General features: G+C 63.9%; 2 protein-coding genes across 3 annotated transcripts in view; one reads left to right on the plus strand and one right to left on the minus strand.

Moving 5' to 3' along the window:
- Positions 1–617: 617 nt before the first annotated feature.
- DOK2 (docking protein 2) lies at positions 618–7,446 on the minus strand. The gene is given in 6 exon segments (XM_048047364.2): positions 618–2,439; positions 2,442–2,618; positions 2,692–2,873; positions 3,202–3,310; positions 5,352–5,648; positions 7,107–7,446. Coding segments are annotated over 6 exon segments (1,671 nt in total). The 5' UTR covers positions 7,374–7,446; the 3' UTR covers positions 618–1,800.
- Positions 7,447–10,415: 2,969 nt separating this feature from the next.
- The window catches only part of XPO7 (exportin 7), a 47,102-nt gene continuing 42,561 nt past the window's right edge, over positions 10,416–14,956 (plus strand). For both annotated transcript variants that reach the window (XM_066983353.1, XM_066983354.1), the window contains exon 1: positions 10,416–10,571. In XM_066983353.1, the coding sequence (XP_066839454.1) occupies positions 10,554–10,571 (18 nt within the window). In that variant the 5' untranslated portion in view covers positions 10,416–10,553. The remainder of the gene's footprint in view (positions 10,572–14,956) is intronic.

A 14,956-nucleotide genomic window follows, 5' to 3' on the forward strand; every position in this document is an offset into this window, starting at 1 on the left:
GCTGCCCTCTTGCACCAGCTTGGGGTGCAGAGCCCCATCCCCATTTGTCCTTTCCAGGGCTCCCTGTGCCCCTTGGAGCTGGGGGCTGCACACGGAGGTGCCAGGCACGGTGCGGCCAGCTCCCAGAGCAGCGGTGTGAGCGGCGCGTGAAGCCAGCTGCCTCCCCAAACCACCTCCTCTTCCCCTCCCCGTGAGCCCTTTAGGGGTGTGCGTGACGGGGAGGTCACAGCAGAGCTGTCACCCCCCGGGGGGCTCGTGCCCGTCCCCTTCTCACTGCCCCCGAATTCCCAGCTCCGGCCAGCAACGCGCCAGGGAAGCTGCACGCCGCGGGGCGGCCGGCTGGTGCGAGGTCCTGCTGCTTTTATTAGGAGGATAAATTGAATACGGGGCTGCTGCCGTGAGATAAGCGAGCACAGAGGAAACAGCTGAGGTGGGCAGGGGCAGGTAGGGCCTGTGACTCTCGCTGGGCCTCGATGTCACTGCCAAGGGCACCCAGGGGCTGTGCGGGGCTGGAGGCGGCCGGCAGCGGGAGCAGATTGATCCGGGGCAGGGCAGGCTGTGGTGGGCCTCATCCTGGTCCTGCTGCACGGGACAGAGAGGAGCCAGCCACTAAAATCACCACGACAATAAAGCTGAGCATTTCATCTATAATTCAGAGGAGCTGGAAAGTGGCTTTATGCGAGATAAAACACGGCTGAGACAGTGGAAATTTATGCCGCTGTTTTTGCTGAGCTGGGACGTGGCGCGACCTTCGGAGAGGTGCCGTGCCCAGCCCCGGCACGGCGCCGGCTGACGGTGGGGGCGGCAGGATGGGGTGCTGAGCGTGACCACGGCCCTGTCCCAGCGAGGGCTGGGCGTGCTGACGTCCCCTGGGTGCACAGAAACCTGCACCCGGGGGTGTTTGCAGGGGGAGGGCTGGAACGGTTGCACGGCGGGTGTGCAACACCCAGCAGGGTGCGCGGCCCTGGGGATGTGCGTCGGGGAGCCCTCGTGGTGCGGGGTGGAGGTCCCTGGAGTGGGCGATATGGGGCGGGGAGGGGGTCCCTGGAGTGTGCAATATGGGAAGGGGGTCCCTGGAGCGTGCAATGCCACCTAGCTCTTATGGGGTGGGGTGTGCATCCCTGGAGTGTGCAATATGGGGTGGGGAGGGGGTCCCTGGAGCGTGCAATGCACCTAGATCTTGTGGGGTGGGGGTCCCTGGAGCGTGCAATGCCACCTAGCTCTTGTGGGGTGGGGGTCCCTGGAGCGTGCAATGCCACCTAGCTCTTGTGGGGTGGGGTGTGCACCCCTGAGGCTGTTCTCCACCAGCCAGTCCTCACGGTGTGAGATGTGTACCCCCAGTTTGTGCACGGCTAGCCAGCCCCCGCGGTGCAGGATGTGCACCCTCTGGGCTGTGCTTCGCCAGCCAGCCCCCACGGCGCGGGACGTGCACCCCTGGGACCACCCCTCGCCCCCCACCCCTGGCAGCACCCGCTGCTCATCCCTGGGCCGCGCATCACCGGCCAGCCCCCGAGCGCGCGGAGCCAGGGGGGGTCCCGAGCTCCTGCCGGGGGAGCAGAGCAGGGTTTGGGGCCCGGTGCACCGGAGCAGGGCGCTCCCCCGGAGGCTGGGGAGGGGGCCGGCAAAGCCCCGGCGCCCAGCAGCGACCCCGGCCCCATCCTCTGCCCGTACCACGGGCGGACACTGCCCTCCAGCGGGCGCCTCCCGGCCGCAGCTGGCCAGATGCGCACGGCTATGGGGTTGGGGGGGGACACGCAGAGCTCCCCCGGCCCCCCCAGCCCCTGCCCCGGCTCTGCCCCCTCACTGCAGGTTCCTCTTCTTGGCGAACTTGAGGACCACGTTGTCGTACTCGGTGTCCCCGAGCCACTCCTTGCCCTGCGCCACGAAGGGTTGCCGGAGCGGGACGGCACGCTTGGGCACGGCGTAGTCGTCCCGCTGCGGGTTGTAGGGGTACTCGTGGCCCGAGGGCTCCTCCGGGGCCGCCTGCAGCCTCCACGCCTCCCCCTTCACCTCCTCGGGCTCGTCGTAGACGGTGTGGGCGCACAGACCCTCGGGCTCGTCGTAGATGTGCTCGGGCTTGGCGGCGGAGGAGCGGGGCAGCGGGGGCCGCGCGCCCGCCTCGTGGATGCTGTCGTAGAGCGGGTCCGGAGCCTCCTCGGGGCCGCGGAGGAGGCCGCCGAGCTGCCTGCCCATCAGGGACTTGGCGATGGTGTCGAAGGGCACGGCGTATTCGGATTCGGCCGCCGCTTTGGCCGGGGCGTCCTGCCTCCTGCCCTTCTCCAGCGCCTTGCCGGCGCCCGAGGGGGCGGCGCGGTGGAGGGAGTTGCAGGGCTGGGCGTAGAGGCACTTGGCGGTGCCGCCACTGCCGCCGCCGCCGTGGGGCTCGCCGCCGGGCTCCTCGTGGCCCTGCGTCCAGTTGGGCACCTTGGCTTGGGCGCGCGCGGCCGCGGGCCATCGTCCCCGGGGCCGCCCCACCGCGGCTCCTCGGCGCCCCGGCCCCGCTGCGCCTCGATGGCCGACTCGATCACCTGGAAGATCTCGTTGCCTTGCCGGGTCTCGAACTCGAAGTTGCCCTCGCCGGAGGCGCACCGCCGGCCGGCCTCGAAGGAGAAGGTCACCTGAAGAGGGACAGCGTCAGGTCCCCGTGACACCCCCACCACCGCCAGCCCGCCCTCCTGGCGCCCCCCGTACCTTGTCCCGGCCGAAGCGCCGCAGGAAGCGGTAGGGCCAGCTGTAGAGGATTTCCCTGGTCTGGAGGTCCCGCAGCTCCAGGGCTTCCTCCCCTGCTCGCAGGACGAACCGGCCCCAGAGGCGGCAGCGCTCGGAGGACTCGGTGGCCCTCACCATCACCTCGAACTCCTTCTCCAAGCCAGCTGGGCACAGAGGAGGGCGGCGTTTGCAGGGAGCAGAGCCCCGCAGCGCCCACCCCGAGCCGGCCCCGCGCTGGCCGAGCAGGGGGACAGGGGGGGACGGGGGGGGGGGGGAAGCGGTGTCCGGCCGATAAGGGCTTGAGCCCCGCGGGAGGAGCGCGATAGCGCGGCAAAACCCAACCAAACCGCAGCGCAGGAAGAGCGCACAGAGGCTATTTCTGCACCAGGCCTCCCACCACACCGCCTGCACGGTGCTGCGGGGGCGGCTGCTCGCCCACGAGGAGCAGCCCGGGTGCCGAAAGCTGCACCCTCCCCGCGCCCAGACGCCCACCTTTGTCCCGGGAGCTGTACAAGGAGTTTTCCTCCATGGAGAACTCGCCGTCGGCGCCCAGCGAGCCCGGCTGCCCATCCTTCCCCGCTGCCTGCTCCTCCCTGCTCCTCTGCCCAAAAATAAAAAAGCAAGGGGTGACCCTCAGTTCCACCAGCCCTGCAGCAGCTCGGGGTTTCCCCCATGGATCTGGCATCTCCCAGCCCACGGTTATCCCACCCATAGGGTTTCCCTCCCCATAGGGTCTCCCCCCCATAGGGTCTCCCCCCTATAGGGTCTCCCTCCCCATAGGGTCTCCCACCCCATGGCTATCCCGCCCAAAGGGTCTCCCTCCCCATAGGATCTCCCACCCCATGGTTATCCCACCCCGAGGGGTCTCCCTCCCCACAGGGTCTCCCACCCCATGGTTATCCCACCCACAGGGTTTCCCTCCCCATAGGGTCTCCCCCCATAGTGTCTCCCCCTTATAGGGTCTCCCTCCCCATAGGATCTCCCACCCCATGGTTACCCCACCCCATAGGGTCTCCCTCCCCATAGGGTCTCCCACCCCACGGTTATCCCACCCATAGGTTTTCCCTCCCCATAGGGTCTCCTCCCTATAGGGTCTCCCTCCCCATAGGGTCTCCCTCCCCATAGGGTTTCCCTCCCCATAGGGTCTCCCACCCCACGGTTATCCCCCCCAAAGGCTCTCCCACCCCATAGGGTCTCCCCCCCGTAGGGTCTCCCTCCCCATAGGGTCTCCCACCCCATGGCTATCCCACCCATAGGGTCTCCCTCCCCATAGGGTCTCCCCCCCATAGGGTCTCCCTCCTCATAGGGTCTCCCACCCCACGGTTATCCCACCCATTGGGTCTTCCTCCCCATAGGATCTCCCACCCCATGGTTACCCCACCCCATAGGGTCTCCCACCCCAAGGTTATCCCCCCCAAAGGGTCTCCCTCCCCATAGGATCTCCCACCCCATGGTTATCCCACCCATAGGGTCTCCTCCCTATAGGGTCTCCCTCCCCATAGGGTCTCCCTCCCCATAGGGTCTCCCACCCCACGGTTATCCCACCCATAGGGTTTCCCTCCCCATAGGATCTCCCACCCCATGGTTACCCCACCCCATAGGGTCTCCCACCCCACGGTTATCCCACCCCGAAGGGTCTCCCTCCCCATAGGGTCTCCCACCCCATGGTTATCCCACCCATAGGGTTTCCCTCTTCATAGGGTCTCCCCCCCATAGGGTCTCACCCCTATAGGATCTCCCTCCCCATAGGATCTCCCACCCCATGGTTATCCCACCCATAGGGTCTCCCCCCCATAGGGTCTCCCACCCCATAGGATCTCCCACCCCATGGTTATCCCACCCATAGGATTTCCCTCCCCATAGGGTCTCCTCCCTATAGGGTCTCCCTCCCCATAGGGTCTCCCTCCCCATAGGGTCTCCCACCCCACGGTTATCCCACCCATAGGGTTTCCCTCCCCATAGGATCTCCCACCCCATGGTTACCCCACCCCATAGGGTCTCCCACCCCACGGTTATCCCACCCATAGGTTTTCCCTCCCCATAGGGTCTTCTCCCTATAGGGTCTCCCTCCCCATAGGGTCTCCCACCCCATAGGGTCTCCCACCCCACAGTTATCCCACCCATAGGGTCTCCCTCCCCATAGGGTCTCCCACCCCATGGTTATCCCCCTCAGAGGGTCTCCCACCCCATAGGGTCTCCCACCCCACGGTTATCCCACCCATAGGGTCTCCCTCCCCATAGGGTCTCCCACCCCATGGTTATCCCCCACATAGGGTCTCCCCCCTATAGGGTGTCCCTCCCCATAGGATCTACCACCCCACGGTTATCCCACCCAAAGGGTCTCCCACTCCATAGGGTCTCCCACCCCAAGGTTATCCCACCCCGAAGGGTCTCCCTCCCCATAGGGTCTCCCTCCCCATAGGGTCTCCCACCCCATAGGATCTCCCACCCCACGGTTATCCCACCCATAGGGTTTCCCTCCCCATAGGGCCTCCCTCCCCATAGGATCTCCCACCCCATGGTTACCCCACCCACAGGGTCTCCCACCCCATAGGGTCTCCCTCCCCACGGTTATCCCGCCCGTAGGGTTTCCCTCTTGCAGGGTCCCCCCCCTTCCCCGGAGGCTCCCCGGCCGCGCTCACCGGGAAGGCGAGCTCGCAGAGCCTCAGCACCCAGCCGGCCGTCTCGGAGCTCTCAGCAGCCAGCAGGTAGCGCTTGTCGGTGGTCTCCAGCAGGAAGGGGACGGTGTCCTTGGGGCAGCCGGCGTCGCCGCTCGCCTCCGCCACGTGCACGCAGTCGCTCAGCTTCACCAGCCGCCTGCCGCCCTCGCTCCTCCGCAGCTTGTCGGCCGCCGGCGGCGCCGAGCCCTCGAAGAGCTCCAGGCGGGCGGTGGAGCAGGAGCTTTCCCGGTATAAAACGCCCCAGAATTTCTTCCATTTCTGCCCCCCGCCCCGGGGGAGAAGCGGGGAAAGGAGGGAAAGCCCAGCGTTAGCCAGCGCTGCTTTCGCCCGTCCAGCTTTCGCCCCGTCGGGTTTCTGCGTTCTGTTTCTGCCCACACGGGCTGGCCAAAGCGCCCAGCTGGGTCCTGGGGGGATTTAAACTGGGCGGGGGGGGGGGGGGGGGGGAAGCGTCTCTGGCACCAAGCGCAGCCAGCAGCCCGGGGGGAGGCGCGTGCCGTGCTGCAAAGAGGAACCGCTCAGCATCATCCTGCCTGGGGGGGGGGAACGAGGTGTGGGAGGCCCCCGGCCATGGCATCCCCCTGCCCACGGCATCCCCCTGCCCTGGGGGATCTGTCCTACGCCTCCCCCCACCCCACAGCACCTGAGATCCATGCTGACAGCCCCCAGGGGACTCCCCTGCCCCTGAAAACACCGAGCTCAGGAGCAATCCCTGGCCCACGCCCTCCGAGGAGGCAGAAGTTCAGCGCAAGCGTTTCGCAGCCTGGCTCCCGCAACGGTGGGGTGAGAGTGGAGGCAGAGGAAGTTTTGCACCGAAATCAGCGTCAGCTGCAAGGGGAACCTGCGGGGCCTGGCAGGCTTTGCCAGCACCATTTTCTGGGGCGTGTTTCTGGGCCCAAGCCCGGCCTCCCCTCTGCCTCTTCCCCATCCTCCGCGGGCTCTGCTCTCCCAGCCGCCCGGCGCGGTGGCTGCTGCCTTGCCGGCGATGTTATCTGCTCCCCTGCTCTGCTCTGCCTGCTCACAGCACCGCCAAGATGGTGGGGACGAAGGCACCACCACCGCCTCTCGCTCCAAATTTACCCCCTTTTTGCTCAGCACCCCCTGCTCCTGCCCCGTGTCCGGCACCACGAGGGACCCCGCGCGGGGGCTGCAGGGCTGCCGGCTCCCCGCAGAGACCTGGGTGCTCCGGGTGCTCGAGCACGGCCCTCGAGAGCAGGGTTTGGCTCTGCCTCTTCCCTCGCCGGGCGTAAACCCGGAGCCGCCCAGGAGAATCCTTCCCCTTCTTGCTCAAGAGCGGTGGCCACGGTTGCCAAGCCCCGGGCACTATCAGCCGGCCGAAGCAGTGACGCGCAGGGCGTTGCATCAGTTTGTGCCCGGCTTGCAGAGCTCCTGGGGGGGGCTGGTGTCCCTTTGCGCCGTGTCTCCGGCTCCTTGGATCCCCCCCAGCTCGTCCCTGCAGCCCGTGGGGCCGAAGGATGCTCGGGGTTTGGCTTGGGGAAGGCTCCCGCATCCCCAAATTGTCTTCGTGTACCCCAAATCGCCCCCGGCAGCCCTTCCTCCCAGCCCCGGGGGGGCACGGCCAGCCTCCCCTTGCCCCAACCCCCCTGGTTCTCCGCGCCCTGCACGAGAGGAGCCCCCAAAAACCACACCACGCGGCCGCGCAACACCGACACCGGGGCGCCAGGGCGATGCCCCGCGACGCCCCCACCGCATCCTCACCTTCCCAAAAGTCTGCTGCAGCTGCAGGTAGAGCGCGCCCTGCTTCACCACCGCCTCCTCCATCCTCCAGCCAGGAGCATCCTCCCTCGCCCCCCTCGCCCACCTGGCTCCCCCGGCACCCCTCCTGCGTGGGGCTGGCGGTTCCCCCCGTGTGCCCCTGCCCGCCCGCCGCCGCGCTCTGCGCCGCTGTGACGTGCGGTCGGCTGCTTCTGTTTCCTCCACATGCTCAGCTCGCGCTCCGGCTTCCTGTGCCGCCGATGTTACCATAAAGGGCAGCCGCCGGAGCAGCTCGGGGATGGCGCTGAGCACCCGCCCGGCCGCCGACGGTCCCACCGGCGTGGGGCGAGGGGTGGGAGCCTGCACCCCCCGGGGAAAGGGCGCACGTCCCGGCTGCGACGCGGTGCCGGCGGTCCTGCAGCTGCACGGCCCCGTGGGGAAAGGACGGGCTTGGAAATCGCACCCGTGACTCAGTTTTCCGATCTGTAAAATGGGCCTAAAAGCACCTCTGCGGGGTGCGGGGCGGCTGAGACTGGGCGCCGGCGGAGGGGATCGCTCTGGAGAGAGGCGCAGCGCGTAGGAAGCTCCTCTGCGCCTCCAAACTCAGGCCTTTTTCTCCCAAAAGCAGGCTGGTTTTTACACCTCTGCTGCAGCCAGGGTGGGAAGCGTTTCAGGTTTTGCGGGAAGCGTGTGCTCCCGCCAACCATCGGCTGCGGGGGCTCCCCGGCTGCCACCCCGCAGGCTGCCCGTGGGGTGCTGGGCTGCCCCCGGGCTGGCACCGCGGCCGCTGCCGCTGGGGGCGTGCAGGGAATGAACCCCGCGGGGCGTGCAAAGCACTGGATCCCTCGGTGCATGCAGGGGATCCCTCCATGCATGCCAAGCACTGGATCCCTCGGTGCATACGTGTGATCCTTACATGCATGCAAAGCACTGGATCCTTTGGCACGTGCACGGGATCCCTCGGTACATGCAGGGCATGAACCCCTTGGTGCATGCAAAGCACTGGATCCCTCGGAGCATGCAAAGCATGGGATCCCTCGGTGCACGCAGGGGATCCCTTGGAGCATGCAAAGCACTGGATCCCTTGGTGCATGCAGAGGATCCCTTCATGCATGCAAAGCACTGGATCCCTCGGTGCACACAGGGGACCCCCCAGTGCATGCAAAGCACTGGATCCCTCAGTGCATACGTGTGATCCTTACATGCATATCCCTCAGTGCATGCAGGGGATCCCTTGGAGCATGCAAAGCACTGGATCCCTTGGCACGTGCACGGGATCCCTTGGTGCATGCAAAGCACTGGATCCCTCGGTGCATACATGTGATCCCTCCATGCATGCAGAGCACTTGATCCCTTGGTGCATGCATTGGATCCCTCGGAGCATGCAAAGCATGGGATCCCTCGGTGCATGCAGGGGTCCCCCTAGTGCATGCAAAGCACTGGATCCCTTGGCACGTGCACGGGATCCCTTGGTGCATGCAAAGCACTGGATCCCTCGGTGCATACGTGTGATCCCTCCATGCATGCAGAGCACTTGATCCCTTGGTGCATGCATTGGATCCCTCGGAGCATGCAAAGCATGGGATCCCTCGGTGCATGCAGGGGTCCCCCTAGTGCATGCAAAGCACTGGATCCTTTGGTACGTGCATGGGATCCCTTGGTGCATGCAAAGCACTGGATCCCTCAGTGCATACATGTGATCCTTACATGCATGCAAAGCACTGGATCCCTCGGTGCATGAAGGGGACCCCCCAGTGCATGCAAAGCACTGGATTCCTCGGTGCATACGTGTGATCCCTCCATGCATGCAGAGCACTGGATCCCTCGGTGCATGCATTGGATCCCTAGGTGCATGCAAAGCCCTGCCCCCCCCCCCGCTGCCCGCCCCCCGGTGCCTCCCGTCTCCTGCCGCCAGGGGGCGCCCGCGGCCGCCTCCGCCTCGGCCCGCACCGGGCAGAGACTGGGGGGGCCGGGCTGGGGTCACTGGGAGCACTGGGAGCACTGGGGTGGGGCGGCGGGGCGGGGCCTGCGCTAACTGGGAGCGCCGGTGCTGGGCACTGGGAGCACTGGGGGCACTGGTGCTGGGTTCTGGTACTGGGCCTGCAGGCAATGGGAGCAGTGGTGTGGGGCACTGGGAGCACTGGTGTTTGGCTCTGGGGGTACTGGGAGCACAGGTGTTGGGCCCTGCAGGCACTGGGAGCACTGGTGCTGTGCACTGGTAGTACTGGGAGCACTGTTGCTGTGCACTGATGGCACTGGGAGCACTGGGAGCTATGGTACTGAGCTCTGCAGGCACTGGGAGACACTGGTGTTGGGCCCTGCAGGCACTGGAGGCACTGGGAGCACTGGTGTTGGGCTCTGGGGGCACTGAAGCTGTGCACTTGGGGCACTGGGAACACTGGGAGCACTGGTGTTGGGCCCTGCAGGCACTGGGAGGCACTGGGAGCACTGGCACTGAGCTCTGCAGACACTGGGAGCACTGGTGTTGGGCCCTGCAGGCACTGGGAGCGCTGGAGGCACTGGGAGAACTGGTCCTGGGCACTGGGAGCACTGGTACTGGGCTCTACATGTACTGGGAGTACTGGGAGCACTGGAGCAGTGCGCTGGTGGCCCTAGGAGCACTGGTGCTCTGCTCTGGGAGCACTGGTGCTGGGCACTGCAGGCACTGGGAGCACTGGTGTTGGGCCCTGCAGGCACTGGGAGCACTGGAGCTGTGCACTGGGAAGCACTGGGAGCACTGGTGGTGGGCACTGGGAACACTGGAGCTGTGCACTGGTGGCACTAGGTGTACTGGGAGCTCTGGAGCTGTGCACTGGGAAGCACTGGGAGCGCTGGTATTGGGCCCTGCAGGCACTGGGAGCACTGGTGTTCGGCTCTGGGGGCACTGGGGACACTGGAGCTGTGTATTGGTGGCACTGGGAGCACTGGCGTTGGGCCCTGCAGGCACTGGGAGCACTGGTGTTCTCCTCTGGGGGCACTGGTGCTGGGCACCGGGAACACTGAAGCTATGTACTGGTGGCACTGGGAGCACTGATACTGGGCTTTGGGGACACTGGGAGCACTGATACTGGGCCTTGGTGACACTGGGGGCACTGGGGCTGTGTACTGGTTACACTGGTGGCACTGGCTCCCCTCAGGCCCCGTCACGGCGCGCAGGCCGCGTCCCCTTTAAGCCCCACCCCCCCACACACCTCAACCCCTCCCCGCGCCGCGCAGCGCCGTGACGTCACGCGGGGCGCAGCGGCAGCGGCGGCAGCAGCAGCGCGCGCGCCGGCTGGGGCGCGGCCGGGCGGCGCGCGCAGGCGCGGCGGGGCGGCGGGGCGGGGCGGCGCGCATGCGCAGCGGCTCCGGCGGCGCTTGGGGGAAGAAGGGGCAGGGGCGGGGGGGGGAGAGGCGGGCGCGCGGCGGGGCCCGGCGGAGGCGGGGGGAGCGGAGCATGAATGGCGCAAGATGGCGGACCATGTGCAGGTGAGGGGGGGCCCGCCCGGCCCCGGGGGGCCGCCCCGGCCCGCCCGGCCTCTCCTCCGGGCCTCGGAGCCTTCCCGGGGCGAGGCCTCGGCCGGCCGCGGGGTTGAAAGGGGGCCCGGGGGGGGGCGGGGAAGGGGCGGCGGGGCGGCGGGGCCTAAGGGGGGGGGGAGGATCTCGTCAGGATCCCCTCAGCACACCCTCAGGATCCCATCAGGATCTCCTCAGCACCTCCTCAACACCCCCTCAACACCCCTGTCAGGATCCCCTCAGCACCCCCCTCAGGATCCCCTCAGCACCCCCCTCAGGATCCCCTCAGGATCCCCTCAGCACCCCCCTCAGGATCCCCTCAGCACCCCCCTCAGGATCCCGTCAGGATCCCCTCAGCACCCCCCTCAGCACCCCCTCAGCACCCCCCTCAGGATCCCCTCAGCACCCCCTCAGGAGCTGCTTCCCCGCTGCTCAGCCCCGTGTGGGGGCGCTGGACACCAGGGTGAGGAGGGGGTCGCTGCGTTACCCCCCATATTTCCCCCCCAGTCCTCCAAATTCCCCTCTTTCCCTTTAAAAACCCGCTCTCCTTTCACTAAAAAAAAAACAAAATTCGTCTCCCTGCCCTCAAAACCCTGCTGCAGGCCTGGGTAAAGCTGCCCTCGCCGCTCCGAAGCCCTGCCTGGCTCTTTGTTAAATATTGGGGTGAGAAAGTGGAAGTTTGGGCTCCGCCATCGCTGGGTCACGGCTCCGGGGGTTAAAGTTTAACGACGGGGGCTCGGGAGATGTTTGGCTCCCAGGGAAAACTTGTTTGCAAGCAGGGGTCAGGCACCTGCAGCCTGGCGCGGTGCCTGTGTGGGACGGGCGGAGGCGGAGGGATCGCTCGGCGTCGTGGCTGGGGGTGCTCTGAGCGCTTTTTATCCTCTTTTTCTTCTCCCCGCCGCAGGTAAAGGCAGCCAGCAGCAGCTCTGAAGAGCCCTCATGTAGCTCCCGGCAGCAAAGAGAGCGCTAGGTTGGCTTCAGAACTGGCTCTGGATCGCTTTGTGGCAGGAGGACGCAGTGGTTTTGTCGATAGGTTAAATTTTTGGGGGGAGAGGTCTTTCCCTCGCGTGAAACTCCGGTCATCTTGGCGTTATTTGAGCGAAGTTGCGCAGGCCGTCAGGCATAATATTCGTTTAACAGATCGGTTGTTGAGTTATCCAGCATCACCAGGAGATGTTGTCCCTCGGTGTGAATAACCGAGGGCTGGTTCTATGGCACGTGCTGTGGGATTTGGTCCTGTTTTAACAGGATCTGGGGCTTGCGGATAAATACAACAGAGTTTAGAAGGTTCCTACAGTCGTGCTGCTGCCCTGTGAGAGCTTTGGTTGGGTTGTGCGTGAAGTCTGGAGTTGTAGCTGTTTGCCAGCACCCGATGGGGCACAAAAACGATATTTGGGACTGGATCTGCGCTGGAGTCGTTCGCAATACGGAGCGCTAGGGTGATGAACTTTTAGGGCTGTACCCAGGGAGAACATCGCGTTCTCGTAGGTCTTTAAAAACTGCAGATTATGCGAAGTCAGAGGGCCCACGCGTGGCGCTGGTGATACCGCGCGATGCCTTCCCGGTGAGCTCCTCTTCCAGGGGAGGCCGCTCGGTGTCTGGAACCGAAGTGGTGCTGGTGCAGGGGCCGCGAGAATCGGGCGATTTTGGGTGGCTGAGAGCTCCTCCAGCCTTGAAGTGAATTGCTGCACGCCGGCTTGTCCGTTTCTCCAAGAACTTACGCGACCTTTTTTTGAATGCATATTTCTGTCGGATCCGGGGCTTGCAAGCGTTGCCTAAACTTGTTCGCAGCAGAAGCAGAGGAAAGCACTGAGGACAGCAGGAGAACTAGCTTCGCGGGCGAATATGAATCCTGTTCCCCTTTCCCCCTCTGCCTTGGAAACCGATTCGTTTCATCTTCCTTCTGCTTTTCTTACCTCTTAGATGTTTTCCAGGCTGTTGCCCTAAAACGGGATGCGCTTGCTGGGAGTGAATATTGCTGTGGGAGAGTGTTCGTTGTAGGGTGGCGATCGGTTCTGTGGCTTTGTGGGTCGGATGTTCCGTTCGTTTTGAATTTTTTTAAAAATACGTAGCTTTGTGCCACTTAAAAATCGTCGTCGCTGCCATGTGGCATGTTGCCTGCTCTTGGTAAGCTGACTCCAGGCTGAACTGAAAGGATTTTGGTGCCCGTGAGATGTAAAAGGACAGGTACTGAGGTGGGTGCTCAAACAGACAAGTAAGAAATCTGGTATCTTAAAGGAAATCACACCTTTTTTTTTTTCCCTTCTTTACCTGATTTTAGGCTCAGGTCAGGGTGTTCCAAATCCCGGAGATTTTCACCAAGCTTTCCTTTTTTTTACCAAGCTGACAGCGCTCTGCTCCCAGCTGGGAAACTTCTGTGCCGGGAGCAGCTCTGGGTGGGTGCAGGTGCTGTGCTGGGGCAGGCTGCCATCAGGAGCTCCCTTCCAGTTCCCTTCCAGCTGTAGCAGAAGGAGCTCTTTGGAAAACCTTAATTTGCCCCCAGAAGTGCTCAGGTAGGCGCTCCCAGGTCGCTTTCCCCCTTGCCCTCTGGTGCCATACATGAGTCAGGCACCCCACGTGTGAGCACGGGGGTGGATGTGGGGATTGGGGATGTTTTCGATTTTCCTACCGGTGCTGGAGGGCTCGGCAAACGCCCTGCTGCTCCCGGTACTTTGTGAGGCCACTTCCCGGGATGTTTTGCTCCATCCCTAATAGAACCTGCCTTTTTTTTCCTTGTGTTTCTGTGTTCTAAAGGACATTGTGTTGGCTCAAACACAAAATCTAATTTGGCTCTAGAAATCTATAACATTCGGCTTGCTCCGGAGGAAACCCTGGAGACTGAGATGCGTGTTTCCCATTTGATATCTCTGTAACCTTGCCCTCGCTTGGTAAAAGAGTCACGATTTAGCCCGCCGCCCAACTGCAAATTGCTCAGAATACTTTCTCAGTTGTTTTAGTTCAAGGTTTTACCTTCCGTGTGTGTCATTGGAGGCGCTGCAAGCTCTCGCGGAGGACTTGTATTTATCTCAGAATAGCCCAAGGGAGTGCTCCGGGCCTGGGGAGGGTAAAGGCACTGCTCGGACTAAAAATAGAGCTGGCAGCATTTCTTTTGCAAATTAGGCTCTTTTTTTTTTTTTTTTTAACTATGCACTTCTTTAAGCCACGCTGCTGCTTGGATGCTCGGCACTGGAGCCGCAGAGTGGGACTCCGGCTGGAACGTCGAGGCTTGCGGTAGCAGAAGCTCAGTCCCTCTTGGTCTCGGCAGCCAAGCTTTGAATAGAAAAGCACAAACCCTTTTCAGCTTTGGGGGCTCCACCAGCAGCAGTTCTTGTTGCCTGCTGGCTGGAGCGATTTTGGGAGGACTCCTCGGCGGCAGGTAAGGCTCCGCTCGCTCTCCCTCGCCTCCAGCCGCCGGCGTTTTGAAGCAGCCCGCGTGGGAGCTGCCTTCTCGGTGGCTTTTCACACTCATTAGCAGCCCGCCGAGAGGCAGGCTCGGGGTGAAACCCCTGCCTGGTGCAAATCTGTGAGAGCCTTCGTTGGATTCGGGGAGCTGCTGCTTTTTGTCAGGCTTCGTAGCACGGCCGGGGCTCCTCGGGCGCGAGCCGGCCGCACGCCGTGCCCCGAGGGCAGGCTGCAGCAGCCCCGTCTCCTCTCCCTGCTCGAGCCACCCAGAAGATGTTCCGTGTTCCCTCTGATAGCCGGCGCTAATGCAATTAGGGGGGATTTGTTCGTTTTAATCATTTTAAGAGAACGCTGGCTGCTCTGTAGCTGAGGAACTTTGTTATTGTTAATAATGCCTCGTCGCCCGGGGCTGGGGGCAGTGCAGGTGGTTCTTCGGAGCCTGAAGGGCTAAAGCGGAGTTTAAGAACTTTCACTGCTTAAGATTGCTGGTGCAAATGTGAATTTGTCTTCCTGCTTCTCTCTCAGCTGTGGTTTCAAGCAGACATTTAGGAGCACGTGACGCTTTTCTGGTGATAGGGCTGTGCGACTTAGCTGCAAGGGGCTGATTTTTGGAAGAGTGACCGGCTCTGGTTGGTGTAAGCTGGAAATGTGGGGGCCAAACAGGTCTGTGTAAAATCCTAAACGTGCCCAGCAAGCGCGGCATCGTGCCGCAGGCGTGAGATGCGTCCTGCCTTGACTTCCTTGGGGTCACGCGGAACAAACAAGCCATTAAATGATAAGGTGTTGCTTGCGGCCTTCCTCGCAGCTCGGGCGCTTGGTGCGTGGTGGGGACGTCCTGGCTTCCCTGGAGATCTCCCTGTCCCGGTGCCGTGAGCGCAGGGCTCAGGGCTGCGGTGGGAAGCTGCACGTAAACGCTTCTGACAACTTCAGAGGCGGAATAGACCGTGAGGATCTGT

The sequence above is a fragment of the Anser cygnoides genome, chromosome 26, assembly GCF_040182565.1.
Source record: "Anser cygnoides isolate HZ-2024a breed goose chromosome 26, Taihu_goose_T2T_genome, whole genome shotgun sequence".
NCBI classification, from domain to species: Eukaryota; Metazoa; Chordata; class Aves; order Anseriformes; family Anatidae; genus Anser; species Anser cygnoides.